This window comes from Bufo gargarizans, chromosome 5 (genome assembly GCF_014858855.1).
Source record: "Bufo gargarizans isolate SCDJY-AF-19 chromosome 5, ASM1485885v1, whole genome shotgun sequence".
Classification (NCBI taxonomy): domain Eukaryota; kingdom Metazoa; phylum Chordata; class Amphibia; order Anura; family Bufonidae; genus Bufo; species Bufo gargarizans.
The window spans coordinates 189,063,997-189,079,318 of NC_058084.1; the positions used below are offsets into that span (position 1 = coordinate 189,063,997).

The 15,322-nt window shown below is 43.0% G+C and overlaps 1 protein-coding gene across 5 annotated transcripts in view; it reads right to left on the reverse strand.

The window, feature by feature from the left end:
- ULK4 (unc-51 like kinase 4) overlaps window positions 1-15,322 on the reverse strand; it is a 708,846-nt gene that overhangs the window by 161,405 nt on the left and 532,119 nt on the right. For all 5 annotated transcript variants that reach the window (XM_044293413.1, XM_044293414.1, XM_044293410.1 and 2 more), the window contains exon 35: window positions 13,893-14,078. In XM_044293413.1, the coding sequence (XP_044149348.1) occupies window positions 13,893-14,078 (186 nt within the window). The remainder of the gene's footprint in view (window positions 1-13,892; window positions 14,079-15,322) is intronic.

A 15,322-nucleotide genomic window follows, 5' to 3' on the forward strand; every position in this document is an offset into this window, starting at 1 on the left:
CCGCCGCAGTGACAAAAAATTATAATTTTTTTGATCACTGCACAATCACTTTCCAAGCGCTGCGGCGATAAAAAAAAAAATCAGTTTTGATATTTTTTTATCAATCACAGCGGCCTCCAGTACTTCGCTAGCCTCCCATTTGTAAGACAGGCTTGCTTTTTTTCTTGGGTAGTCTCAGGGAATACCCCCTAAATTTAGTAGTCCAAATGTCAAACAAGGGGTATTCTTCTGAAGAGGCCTACAGGATTCTGACCCAGTCGGACGAGGAATGGGAACCCTCATCTGACGAATCTAGCGGTACAGAATATGAACCTGTAGAAAGCAGTGGCAGTCTGACACAAAGTTCGGACGAGGAGGTTGAGGTCCCTGATAGCACCAGGCGTACCCGACCCTGTGTTGCTAGACCACAGGTTGCGCAGGATCCGCTTCAAGGGCAGCAGAGTGGGGCTGGCGCTGTCGGATTACGTGGTGAGGCATACACCAGCAGCGCAGCCCACCCTGGACCTAGTACCAGCACTGCCGTACAACATGGTGAAGTGGCGAGCACCAGAAGGGCAGTTGAAGCTGGTACGGTGGCACGTGCAATAGTTACCCCGTCGCAGCCACCGCACAGACAGGCCCGTAGACCCCCTAGAGTCCCTGAGGTGCTGGCAAACCCTGATTGGCATTCCCAACTTCAGCCGCACCATTAGTTTCCCCTTTCACAGCCCAGTCTGGAGTTCGGGTTGAGACAGCTCAGATCGGTTCGGCCCTGGGATTTTTTGAGCTGTTCTTGACTGCGGAGCTCTTGGACATAGTCGTGGCAGAAACAAACCGGTATGCCACTCAATTTATATCCTCCAACCCGGGAAGCTTTTATGCCCAGCCTTTCCGGTGGAAACCCGTCCAAGTTTCCAAATTAAACATTTTTATGGGCCTTCTCCAAAAAAGGGTCTAACAAAAAAGCATGAATTGCGGTCATATTGGTCTACGAACCCACTTCATCACATGCCCATGTTCTCTGCTGCCATGTCCAGGGCACGATTTGAGGCCATCCTGCGTTTCCTGCACTTTAGCGATAACACCACCTCCCGTCCCAGAGGCCACCCAGCTTTTGACCGACTCCACAAAATTCAGCCCCTCATAGACCATTTCAACCAGAAATTTGCAGATTTGTATACCCCTGAGCAAAACATGTTGGCTCCGTATTTAGTTTCCCGACGCACCAGACGCTGGTATAAGAAAGTGTCTGTATATTTAATTCAATTGGCTGCATATAATAGTTTTATTCTCTACAGTAAGGCTGGGAGAACAGGATCCTTCCTCAAATTTCAGGAAGAGATCATCAAGAACCTCCTGTATCCAGGAGGTTCCATGGCCCCATCCACCAGTGTAGTGAGCCGTCTACACGAGCGACATTTCCCCAATGTCGTTGCTGGTACCTCAACCCAACCGTCACCCCAAAAAAGATGTTGTGTCTGTAGCAGGAGTGCAATAAGGCGTGACACCCGCTATTTCTGTCCTGACCACCCTGCCCTATGCTTAGGGGAGTGTTTACGGAAGTACCACACACAGGTACACTTAGCATAGGGATCACATCTCACAGGACAGGTACACAGGGCTATTAGGGCCCATTCACACAGAGCTGCTGCAAACCTCTCCTTTCACCTGGGACAAAGTACATAATGTACTTCGCCACATCTTTGGGCGATTTGCGCTTTGCACATTGTCCCATGGGGAGGGAGAGGTTTGTCCTATAAAGGTAAAAAAATAAATAAAAAATCACCAGTAAGCAAAAAAGTTAACGTTATGTTCAAAAAGTTAAATAAAGTTTATATGTTCTGTTTAAAAGTTATTATAAAGTTAATAAATTTATTGCGTTGCGGCCTGTTTTTTTTCTTTTTTGTTTTGTTTTTTTTACCTTCCAGGTGGACCAACCGATCGACTAGCTGCAGCACTGATGTGCATTCTGACAGAAGCATTGCGCTGCTGTCAGATTACACAAAAGTCGGTGTATGCGGCGCTGCAAGACGAGATTTCTCCTCTGCAGTAAAAGATACGTTTGCCGAGGCATATGAGCTGAGGAGGCGGCAGTGTTCATACACTTTGTATATATAAAAATAAAAAAATAAAAAAATCCCGGCAATGATTTATTCATCCACATTGATTGATGTGAATGGAGAAATCGGGTTTGCCAGGGCATACGAGCTAAGCGGGTATGGATGTTGGGCGGAGCTCCTATGTCCTGGCAGATACCTTTCCCCTCCTTTTTTTGGGGGGGGCAGAGATTATTTCATCCACATTGATCGATGCGAATGAAGAAATCTGTGAGGTTCATTTTTTCTTTCAGCCCAGAGGCTGAACGGAAAAAATAAAATCTCATTACCCGTATGCTCAATATAAGGAGAATAGCAGAAACTCCTAATGCTGGCCATACATGTAATGATTGCGGAGGCCCTCAAATGCCAGGGCAGTACAAACACCCCACAAATGACCCCATTTTGGAAAGAAGACATCCCAAGGTATTCGCTGAGGGGCATATTGAGTCCATGAAAGATTTACATTTTTGTCTCAAGTTAGCGGAAAGGGAGACTTTGTGAGAAAAAATCTAAACAATTTCCGCTAACTTGTGCCAATTATTTTTTTTTTCTATGGACTCGGCATGTCCCTCATTGAATACCTTGGGGTGTTTTCTTTCCAAAATGGGGCATTTATACTGCCCTGGCATTTTAGGGGCCCTAAAGCGTGAGAAGAAGTCTGGGATCCAAATGTCTAAAAATGCCCTCCTAAAAGGAATTTGGGCCCCTTTGCGCATCTAGGCTGCAAAAAAGTGTCACACATGTGGTATCGCCGTTCTCAGGAGAAGTTTGGGAATGTGTTTTGGGGTGTCATTTTACATATACCCATGCTGGGTGAGATAAATATCTTGGTCAAATGCCAACTTTGTATAAAAAAATGGGAAAAGTTGTCTTTTGCCGAAATATTTATCTCACCCAGCATGGGTATATGTAAAAAGACACCCCAAAACACATTGCCCTACTTCTTCTGAGTACGGCGATACCACACTTGTGACACTTTTTTGCAGCCTAGGTGGGCAAATGGGCCCACATTCCAAAGAGCACCTTTCGGATTTCACAGGGCATTTTTTTTACAGATTTTGATTTCAAACTACTTCTCACGCATTTGGGCCCCTAAAATGCCAGGGCAGCATAACTACCCCACAAGTGACCCCATTTTGGAAAGAAGACACCCCAAGGTATTCCGTGAGGGGCATGGCGAGTTCATAAATTTTTTTAATTTTTGTCACAAGTTAGCGGAAAATGATGATTTATTTATTTTTTTCCTTACAAAGTCTCATATTCTACTAACTTGTGACAAAAAATAAAAAACTTCCATAAACTCACTATGCCCATCACGAAATACCTTGGGGTGTCTTATTTCCAAAATAGGGTCACTTGTGGGGTAGTTATACTGCGCTGGCATTTTAGGGGCCCAAATGCGTGCAAAGTAGTTTGAAATCAAAATCTGTAAAAAATGGCCTGTGAAATCTGAAAGGTGCTCTTTGGAATGTGGGCCCCTTTGCCCATCTAGGCTGCAAAAAAGTGTCACACATGTGGTATCACCGTACTCAGGAGAAGTTGGGGAATGTGTTTTGGAGTGTCATTTTACATATACCCATGCTGGGAGAGATAAATATCTTGGTCAAATGCCAACTTTGTATAAAAAATTGGAAAAGTTTGTCTTTTGCCGAGATAATTATCTCACCCAGCATGGGTATATGTAAAATGACACCCCAAAACACATTCCCCAACTTCTCCTGAGTACGGCGATACCACATGTGTGACACTTTTTTGCAGCCTAGGTGGGCAAATGGGCCCACATTCCAAAGAGCACCTTTCAGATTTCACAGGCCATTTTTTACAGATTTTGATTTCAAACTACTTCACACGCATTTGGGCCCCTAAAATGCCAGGGCAGTATAACTACCCCACAAGTGAGTCCATTTTGGAAAGAAGACACCCCAAGGTATTGCATGATGGGCATAGTAGTTCATGGAAGTTTTTATTTTTTGTCACAAGTTAGTGGAATTTGAGACTTTGTAAGAGAAAAAAAAATAAAAAATCATCATTTTCCGCTAACTTGTGACAAAAAAATTAAAAGCTCTATGAACTCACTATGTCCATCAGCGAATACCTTAGGGTGTCTACTTCCGAAATGGGGTAATTTGTAGGTTTTTTCTACTGTCTGGGCATTGTAGAACCTCAGGAAACTTGACAGGTGCTCAGAAAGTCAGAGCTGCTTCAAAAAGCGGAAATTCACATTTTTGTACCATAGTTTGTAAACGCTATAACCATTTATTTTTTACCCAAACATTTTTTTTATCAAAGACATGTAGAACAATAAATTTAGCGAAAAATTTATATATGGATGTCGTTTTTTTTTTAAAAAAATTTACAACTGAAAGTGAAAAATGTCATTTTACAAAATTTGTCAAAATTTTGTTTAATAACAAAAAAGTCAAAATGTCAGCAGCAATGAAATACCACCAAATGAAAGCTCTATTAGTGAGAAGAAAAGGAGGTAAAATTCATTTGGGTGGTAAGTTGCATGACCGAGCAATAAACGGTGAAAGTAGTGTAGTGCAGAATTGTAAAAAGTGGTCTGGTCATTAAGGGTGTTTAACCACTTCAGCCCCGCTAGGTGAAACCCCCTTCATGACCAGAGCACTTTTTACACTTCGGCACTACACTACTTTCACCGTTTATCGCTCGGTCATGCAACTTACCACCCAAATGAATTTTACCTCCTTTTCTTCTCACTAATGGAGCTTTCATTTGGTGGTATTTCATTGCTGCTGGCATTTTTACTTTTTTTGTTATTAATCAAAATGTAACGATTTTTTTGCAAAAAAACGACATTTTTCACTTTCAGCTGTAAAATTTTGCAAAAAAAACGACATCCATATATAAATTTTTCACCAAATTTATTGTTCTACATGTCTTTGATAAAAAAAAAATGTTTGGGCAAAAAAAAAATGGTTTGGGTAAAAGTTATAGCATTTACAAACTATGGTACAAAAATGTGAATTTCCACTTTTTGAAACAGCTCTGACTTTCTGAGCACCTGTCATGTTTCCTGAGGTTCTACAATGCCCAAACAGTATAACTACCCCACAAATGACCCCATTTCGGAAAGTAGACACCCTAAGGTATTCGCTGATGGGCATAGTGAGTTCATAGAACTTTTTATTTTTTGTCACAAGTTAGCGGAAAATGATGATTATTTTTTATTTTTATTTTTTTCTTACAAAGTCTCATATTCCACTAACTTGCGACAAAAAATAAAATTTTTTAGGAACTCACCATGCCCCTCACAGAATACCTTGGGGTGTCTTCTTTCCAAAATGGGGTCACTTGTGGGGTAGTTATACTGCCCTGGCAATTTAGGGGCCCAAATGTGTGAGAAGAACTTTGCAATCAAAATGTGTAAAAAATGCCCTGCAAAATCCGAAAGGTGCACTTTGGAATATGTGCCCCTTTGCCCACCTTGGCATCAAAAAAGTGTCACACATCTGGTATCGCCGTACTCAGGAGAAGTTGGGGAATGTGTTTTGGGGGGTCATTTTACATATACCCATGCTGGATGAGAGAAATATCTTGGCAAAAGACAACTTTTCCCATTTTTTTATACAAAGTTGGAATTTGACCAAGATATTTTTCTCACCCAGCATGGGTATATGTAAAATGACACCCCAAAACACATTGCCCAACTTCTCCTGAGTACGGCGATACCAGATGTGTCACACTTTTTTGCTGCCAAGGTGGGCAAAGGGGCACATATTCCAAAGTGCACCTTTCGGATTTCACCGGTTATTTTTTACAGATTTTGATTGCAAAGTACTTCTCACACATATGGGCCCCTAAATTGCCAGGGCAGTATAACTATGCCACAAGTGACCCCATTTTGGAAAGAAGACACCCCAAGGTATTCCGTGAGGGGCATGGCGAGTTCCTAGAATTTTTTATTTTTTGTCACAAGTTAGCGGAAAATGATGATTTTTTTTTTTTCTCTTTTTTCCTTACAGAGTCTCATATTCCACTAACTTGCGACAAAAAATAAAAAATTCTAGGAACTCGCCATGCCCCTCACGGAATACCTTGGGGTGTCTTCTTTCCAAAATGGGGTCACTTGTGGCATAGTTATACTGCCCTGGCAATTTAGGGGCCCATATGTGTGAGAAGTACTTTGCAATCAAAATCTGTAAAAAATAACCGGTGAAATCCGAAAGGTGCACTTTGGAATATGTGCCCCTTTGCCCACCTTGGCATCAAAAAAGTGTCACACATCTGGTATCGCCGTACTCAGGAGAAGTTGGGGAATGTGTTTTGGGCTGTCATTTTACATATACCCATGCTGGGTGAGAGAAATATCTTGGCAAAAGACAACTTTTCCCATTTTTTTATACAAAGTTGGCATTTGACCAAGATATTTTTCTCACCCAGCATGGGTATATGTAAAATGACACCCCAAAACACATTGCCCAACTTCTCCTGAGTACGGCGATACCAGATGTGTCACACTTTTTTGCTGCCAAGGTGGGCAAAGGGGCACATATTCCAAAGTGCACCTTTCGGATTTTGCAGGGCATTTTTTACACATTTTGATTGCAAAGTTCTTCTCACACATTTGGGCCCCTAAATTGCCAGGGCAGTATAACTACCCCACAAGTGACCCCATTTTGGAAAGAAGACACCCCAAGGTATTCCGTGAGGGCCATGGCGAGTTCCTAGAATTTTTAATTTTTTGTCGCAAGTTAGTGGAATATGAGACTTTGTAAGGAAAAAAGAAAAAAAAAGAAAAATCATCATTTTCCGCTAAATTGTGACAAAAAATAAAAAATTCTAGGAACTAGTTATACTGCCCTGGCAATTTAGGGGCCCAAATGTGTAAGAAGTACCTTGCAATCAAAATGTGTAAAAAATGGCCTGCGAAATCCGAAAGGTGCCCCTTTGCCCACCTTGGCTGCAAAAAAGTGTCACACATGTGGTATCGCCGTACTCAGGAGAAGTTGGGGAATGTGATTTGGGGTGCCATTTTACATATAACCATGCTGGGTGAGAGAAATATCTTGGCAAAAGACAACTTTTCCCATTTTTTTATACAAAGTTGGCATTTGACCAAGATATTTTTCTCACCCAGCATGGGTATATGTAAAATGACACCCCAAAACACATTCCCCAACTTCTCCTGAGTACGGCGATACCACATGTGTGACACTTTTTTGCAGCCTAGATGCGCAAAGGGGCCCAAATTCCTTTTAGGAGGGCATTTTTAGACATTTGGATCCCAGACTTCTTCTCATGCTTTAGGGCCCCTAAAAATCCAGGGCAGTATAAATACCCCACATGTGACCCCACTTTGGAAAGAAGACACCCAAGGTATTCAATGAGGGGCCTGGCGAGTTCCTAGAATTTTTTTTTTTTTTTGCATAAGTTAGCGGATATTGATTTTATTTTGTTTTTTTTCTCACAAAGTCTCACTTTCCGCTAACTTAAGACAAAAATTTCAATCTTTCATGGACTCAATATGCCCCTCACGGAATACCTTGGGGTGTCTTCTTTCCGAAATGGGGTCACATGTGGGGTATTTATACTGCCCTGGCTTTTTAGGGGCCCTAAAGCGTGAGAAGAAGTCTGGAATATAAATGTCTAAAAATGTTTACGCATTTGGATTCCGTGAGGGGTATGGTGCGTCCATGTGAGATTTTATTTTTTGACACAAGTTAGTGGAATATGAGACTTTGTAAGAAAAAACAAAAACAAAAACAAACAAAAAATTTCCGCTAACTTGTGCCAAAAAAAATGGCTGAATGGAGTCTTACCAGGGGGGGAGTGATCAATGACAGGGGGGTGATCAATGACAGGGGGGTGATCACCCATATAGACTCCCTGATCACCCCCCTGTCATTGATCACCCCCCCTGTAAGGCTCCATTCAGACATCCGCATGATTTTTTACGGATCCATGGATACATGGATCGGATCCACAGAACGCATGCGGACGTCTGAATGGAGCCTTACAGGGGGGTTATCAATGACAGGGGGTGATCAGGGTAATCAGGGTGATCACCCCCCTGTCACTGACCACCCCCCCTGTAAGGCTCCATTCAGACATCCGCATGATTTTTTACGGATCCATGGATACATGGATCGGATCCACAAAATGCATGCGGACGTCTGAATGGAGCCTTACAGGGGGGTTATCAATGACAGGGGGTGATCAGGGTGATCACCCCCCTGTCACTGATCACCCCCCTGTAAGGCTCCATTCAGACATCCGCATGATTTTTTACGGATCCATGGATACATGGATCGGATCCACAAAACGCATGCGGACGTCTGAATGGAGCCTTACAGGGGGGTTATCAATGACAGGGGGTGATCAGGGTAATCAGGGTGATCACCCCCCTGTCACTGACCACCCCCCCTGTAAGGCTCCATTCAGACATCCGCATGATTTTTTACGGATCCATGGATACATGGATCGGATCCACAAAATGCATGCGGACGTCTGAATGGAGCCTTACAGGGGGGTTATCAATGACAGGGGGTGATCAGGGTAATCAGGGTGATCACCCCCCTGTCACTGATCACCCCCCCTGTAAGGCTCCATTCAGACATCCGCATGATTTTTTACGGATCCATAAAACGCATGCGGACGTCTGAATGGAGCCTTACAGGGGGGTTATCAATGACAGGGGGGTGATCAGGGAGTGTATATGGGTGATCACCCGCCTGTCATTGATCACCCCCTGTAAGGCTCCATTTAGACGTCCGCATGTGTTTTGCGGATCCGATCCATGTATCCATGGATCCGTAAAAATCATGCGGACGTCTGAATGGTGCCTTACAGGGGGGTGATCAATGACGGGGGTGATCAATGACAGGGGGTGATCAGGGAGTGTATATGGGTGATCACCCGCCTGTCATTGATCACCCCCCTGTAAGGCTCCATTCAGACGTCCGTATGCTTTTTGCGGATCCGATCCATGTATCCGTGGATCCGTAAAAATCATACGGACGTCTGAACGGAGCCTGACAGGGCGGTGATCAATGACAGGGCGGTGATCAATGACAGGGGGGTGATCAGGGAGTTTATATGGGGTGATCAGGGGTTTATAAGGGGTTAATAAGTGACCGGGGGGGGGGGGGGGGGTGTAGTGTAGTGTGGTGTTTGGTGCGACTGTACTGACCTACCTGAGTCCTCTGGTGGTCGATCCTAACAAAAGGGACCACCAGAGGACCAGGTAGGAGGTATATTAGACGCTGTTATGAAAACAGCGTCTAATATACCTGTTAGGGGTTAAAAAATTCGGATCTCCAGCCTGCCAGCGAGCGATCGCCGCTGGCAGGCTGGAGATCCACTCGCTTACCTTCCGTTCCTGTGAGCGCGCGCGCCTGTGTGCGCGCGTTCACAGGAAATCCCGGCCCTCGCGAGATGACGCGTATATGCGTCGTCGTGCGCAGGGCTGCCACCTCCGGACCGCACATCTGCGTTAGGCGGTCCGGAGGTGGTTAAGCTAGAGGGACTGAGGTGGTTAATACCGTAGCATGCTGCGGTTTTATCTCAGACCAAAAAACCTGAACACTTGCCTGAATGCTGGATCTGGCATTTTTTTCCATAGTAATGTATTAGTGCCGGGTCCGGCATTCAATTTGCCGCATTGACGGGTTTGGTATTCCGGTCTACAGAGTCTGAAAAATGCCTGATCAGTGAGAAAAAATGACATGCGTTTGCATACAGTTTGCCTGATCAGGCAGGCAGTTCAGGCAACGGAACTGCCTGCTGGAATCAAACAACGCAAGTGTGAAAGTACCCTTAGGCCACTTTAACACCTGCCGGATACGACAAAACGCATGCAAATTGATTGCATTTTAAGACTGATCAGGATCCTGATCTGTCTTAAAAATGCATTGCAAGAATGGCTCCGTCTGTCCGTTTGTCATACGGACAAACGGATGCGTTTAGATTTTTTTTCACATTCCGGTATTTTGAATACATTCCTATGGAAAAAAAATGCCGGCTTCAGGCAAGTGTTCGGTTTATTTGGGCGGAGATAATACCGCAGCATGCTAAGATTTTATCTCCATCCTGAACAGTCAAAAAGACTGAACTGAAGACATCCTGATGCATTCTGAACGGATTACTTTCCTTTCAGAATGCATGGGGATATAACTGATCAGTTATTTTCCGGTATAGAGCCCCTAGGACGGAACTCAGTGCCGGAAAATAAAAACCCTAGTGTGAAAGTACCCTTATGAAATAGGACTCCTGTAAGAACACTTGCAGATGATGGTGAAGGACAGTAACTATTCACTCACAGAGAAGTGAATACTAAGTCACTCCCTCAATGTCTTCCAAAAAAAGGGGGCAAGCTGCCTGTCCACCCTTACAGCCAGCAATTGTTCTGCAGAGCGACAGAGTAGTGGACGGAGCTGACAACTACAGTGATGCTCTCATTTACACAATGGACAAAGCTTCGTAGTTCCGGTGACAACTTCCACTGGCTGATAAGATATTATGGCCTCTCCTGAGGATAAGTCATCTATATTAAAATCTGGGAATACCCCTTTAAATGTAAGACTCAGAATATAAGGCAGTGGAAGGGTTAATACTGCATTGGAAATAATAACTTTGTCCAGCACTCTTCTCCATAAAACCAGTATATGCTTTATTTGATGCAATGAAAAACTTCCACAGCCGAATAAGTGTGATAAAAAAAACAAATCTACGCGTTTCAGATGACTACAGATGCATCCTTAATCACGGTACCAAATATGGAAATGGATGCATTTGTAGTCATCTGAAACGCGTAAGATATTTATCATACTTATACGGCTGTGGAAGTTTTTAATTTGTAACAAATAAAGAATATACTAGTTTTACGGAGAAGAGTGCAGGACAAAAAAAATATTTCCAGTTTTGAAACCCGATGCAGATGCGGAGAAACCGTACACCACCCCAGGGGAACAAGAGGAACATGGAATTGATTTCAGGCTTGGGAGGCTTGGGGAGCTGAAACAACTTTTGATCATTTTCCTGGTTCCTTCCTGCCCCCATCATAGAGATACATGCAGAGAGAGAAAAGAACAGCTGTAACTGAACGCCTGCACATTTCTCTCTATGACCAGGCAGAGAAATTCACAATTACTTACTTAGTTCAGGGAGTGTCTCAGACTACATAAGACCAGTGTCGGTAGGATAGTCTGAGAGGTTAGCACTGCAGTCATTGTATACGAACGCAGAGAGGATGAGGAATTAGTGGACCCGCAGAAAGAGGACTTAAAAGGAAATCACCTGGTACTTTAGCTCAACGTTTCCCTATGTTATGTTACGTATTTAAGGAGAACTAAAGGGGTTGTGAAAGAAATAGGGGGGGGGGGGGGAGTTGACAAATCCCCCTCACCATTTAGCTGGTCCTGTAAAGGATTACTGACCTGATTCCTGGCACCATCTACCCACTCTTTCTCCTCCAGGCCAGCGATGCTCTGCTGGGCTCCCTCAATGTTAACATCCAGGAGACCAGATCCCTTTGAATCATGTGACCATATGTCAAGACGTAGGGGGAGCCAGTCACTGCCGTGGCCAGTGATTGGGTACGGTGATGTCAAACAAGATGTTGACATAGAGGAAGCCCAGCGGAGCATCTAAGGCCTGGAGGAAAAGGGGCGGGGAGACGGCGCAAGGAAGCAGGTAAGTAATCTTTCCTTTACAGGTCTGGCCAAATGGGGGAAGGGTTTGTCGAAAACCTTTTCACTCTTTCACAACCACTTTAAATGTTTCATCATTAAACATCAGCACAACAAACAACAAAATCTCATCACAATAACCACATGTAGGCAAGTTAAGAGCAGAAAAATTGTCAAATAAAGAGCACAAGAAATACAATAACAAAGTACCCTATAAACAGTAATCATGCAGCACAACACACAGACCTAGTTTACACCCATCCCTACTCCTGAGCAATGGCCCTTTACTAAAAACAAGTACTTGTCCTTGTATACTGTATCACTGTGTACATCAGAAGAGTTGTCTAGCCAAGGAGACCATCATTTTTCAGATTTCACTGGACATTGAAAAAAAAGTCTACTATATGTGCCACATGCCAAGGTTTTCTGACCATCCACAGATAACTACCATCTATAGGGCTTGATGAACTGAAGTAGACATACAGTGGATATAAAAAGTGTACACACCCCTGTTAAAATGTCAGGTTTCTGTGATGTAAAAAAATGAGACAAAGATAAATCATTTCAGAACTTTTCAATTGAAAAACAAACTGAAATCTTTAATGTAGAGGGAAGAAAAAATATAAAAATAAAATCGTATGGTTGCATAAGAGTGCACACCCTTAAACTTATACTTTGTTGAAGCACCTTTTGATTTTATTACAGCACTCAGTCTTTTGGGGTATGAGTCTATCAGCATGGCACTCTGATTCAGGTCTGGGCTCTCTCTGGGCCATTCCAAAACTTTAATCTTCTTCTAGTGAAGCCATTACTTTGTTGATTTGGATGTATGCTTTGGGTCGTTGTCATGCTGAAAGATGAAGTTCCTCTTCATGTTCAGCTTTCTAGCAGAAGCCTGAAGGTTTTGTGCCAATATTGACTGGTATTTGGAACTGATCATAATTCTCTCTAGCTTAACTAAGGCCCCAGTTCCGCTGAAGAAAAACAGCCCCAAAGCATAAAGCTGCCACCACCATGCTTCACTGTGGGTATGGTGTTCTTTTGATGATGTGCAGTGTTATTTTTGCACCGAACATATCTTTTGGAATAATGGCCAAAAAGTTCCTCCTTGGTTTCAACAGACAATAACTCCTTTTCCCACATGCTTTTGGGAGACTTCAGATGTGTTTTTGCAAAATGTAGCCTGGCTTGGATGTTTTCCTTCGTAAGAAAAGGCTTTCGTCTTGCCACTCTACCCCATAGCCCAGACATATGCAGAATATGGGAGATTGTTGTCACATGTACCACACAGTCAGTACTTGCCAGATTTTCCTGCTGCTCCTTTAGTGTTGCTGTAGGCCTCTTGGTAGCCTCCCAAATCAGTTTTCTTCTAGTCTTTTCATCAATTTTGGAAGGACATCCAGTTCTTGGTAATGACACTTTTGTGCCATATTTTCTCCACTTGATGATGACTGTCTTCACTGTGTTCCATGGTATATCTAATGCCTTGGAAATTCTTTTGTGCCCTTCTCCTGACTGATACCTTTTAACATTGAGATCCCTCTGATGCTTTGGAAGCTCTCTGTGGACCAAGGCATTTGCTGTGGGATGGGACTAAGAAAGTTTCAGGAAAGACCAACTAGAGCAGCTGAACTTTATTTGGGGTTAATCAGAGGCACTTTAAATGATGGCAGGTGTATGCTGACTCCTATTTAACATGATTTTGAATGTCATTGCTTAATTCTGAACACAGCTACATCCCCAGTTATACGAGGGTGTGCACACTTATGAACCCACATAGTAGACTTTTTATATCCACTGTATATACATGGTAGCCACCTCCTTCCTGTCTTGCAACCTTCTTGATACATACTTGGGGGTTAGTATAGAAGAAAGAAGACACATCAGTGTATACTGTTACCAAATAATGATTATTCTGTCTATAGATTGAGAGAGTTCCCAATTTTTTACCTTTTGATTGCAGAATAATGAGTTTCATTTTAATTGCTTCAGTTAAAATATAACTATTTATAGGAAGACCACCCAGAAAGTGATTCTAACACAGGTGCATCCGTGACATACTATGCATACTAATATTGAGTCCTTTCTGCAGAACTGAACGTGTTATATGCTGTTGGTAATATTTTACATGAAGAGTAAGCAAAGTAAATTTTCACAGACTCACCAGCCGCTTAATTACTCTCAGCAGTAGTTTTTGCTGCTTGGGTTCTCTCTTGGACATCAGAACTTGAGCAAAGCTTTCCATGTTATCTGGGGTCATACTATCTTGGTTGTCTCCGCCATAAAGCTGGACCATCAGTGACAGACATTGTGAGGAGTTTTCATAGATTTCTGGATCTTCTGATGGCAGCTAAAACAAAAAGCTCAAGTATTAACCTCAACAAGTTCTTTATTTTCTCATTATAATCTACTAATGTAGGAGAATATTATTACATGTCTATCAAAAAAATTCACATATGATTTTCTGCTGGTAATTAACAATTAGGGAAAAATTATATATATATATATATATATATATATATATATATATATACACACAGTTGCAAGAAAAAGTATGTGAACCCTTTGGAATGATATGGATTTCTGCACAAATTGGTCATAAAATGTGATCTGATTTTCATCTAAATCACAACAATAGACAGTCACAGTCTGCTTAAACTAATAACACACAAAGAATTGAATGTTGCCATGTTTTTATTGAACACACCATGTAAACATTCACAGTGCAGGTGGAAAAAGTATGTGAACCCCTAGACTAATGACAGCAGAAGAAGCCACTGCTGTCCAAAAAAACATTGCTGCACGTTTACAGTTTGCACAAGAGCACCTGGATTTTCCACAGCAGTACTGGCAAAATATTCTGTGGACAGATTAAACCACAGTTGAGTTGTTTGGAAGAAACACACAACACTATGTGTGGAGAAAAAGAGGCACAGCACACCAACATCAAACCTCATCCCAACTCAGAAAAATACCGGGCTTCTCCTAACCTCTCGATGAGCTCATCCACCCAGGGCATGGGATACGTACGCAACCTCATTAAGTTTTCGAAAGTCGTTACAAAACCGCAACGTCCCGTCCAGTTTGGGTATCAATACTATAGGACTGGCCCACTCACTTATTAACTCCTCAATAATGTCTATCTGCAACATTAGCTGCACCTCCTCCTATATGGCTTGTCGCCGAGCTTCGGGTACCCAGTATGGTTTCAATTCAGACTTTTGCCTGAGGCTCAGTGAATGTCATATTGAAGTGAGTCCAGGGGGGGTCCAAGAACACATCCGTGTTCCGACTAATAAACCCTGGCCTCCTGAGTCTGTTTAGAGGAGAGGCTGTCATCAATTTTTAATGTGGCAGCCGCCTCTCTTACATCAGACAGAGGGGCCGGTACCTCTCCTTCTAGAAAACCTGGCTGCAGGCTGTCTTCTGTACAGTTTCCCTATCTTTCCATGGTTTGAGTAAATTCACATGGTAAACTTGCGCTGGGTTTCGCTGCCCTGGCTGGTGCACCTTCTAGTTTACATCTCCAATTTTCTCGAGTACGTCATAGGGCCCCTGCCACCTAGCCAGGAACTTACTGTCCACGGTCGGCAC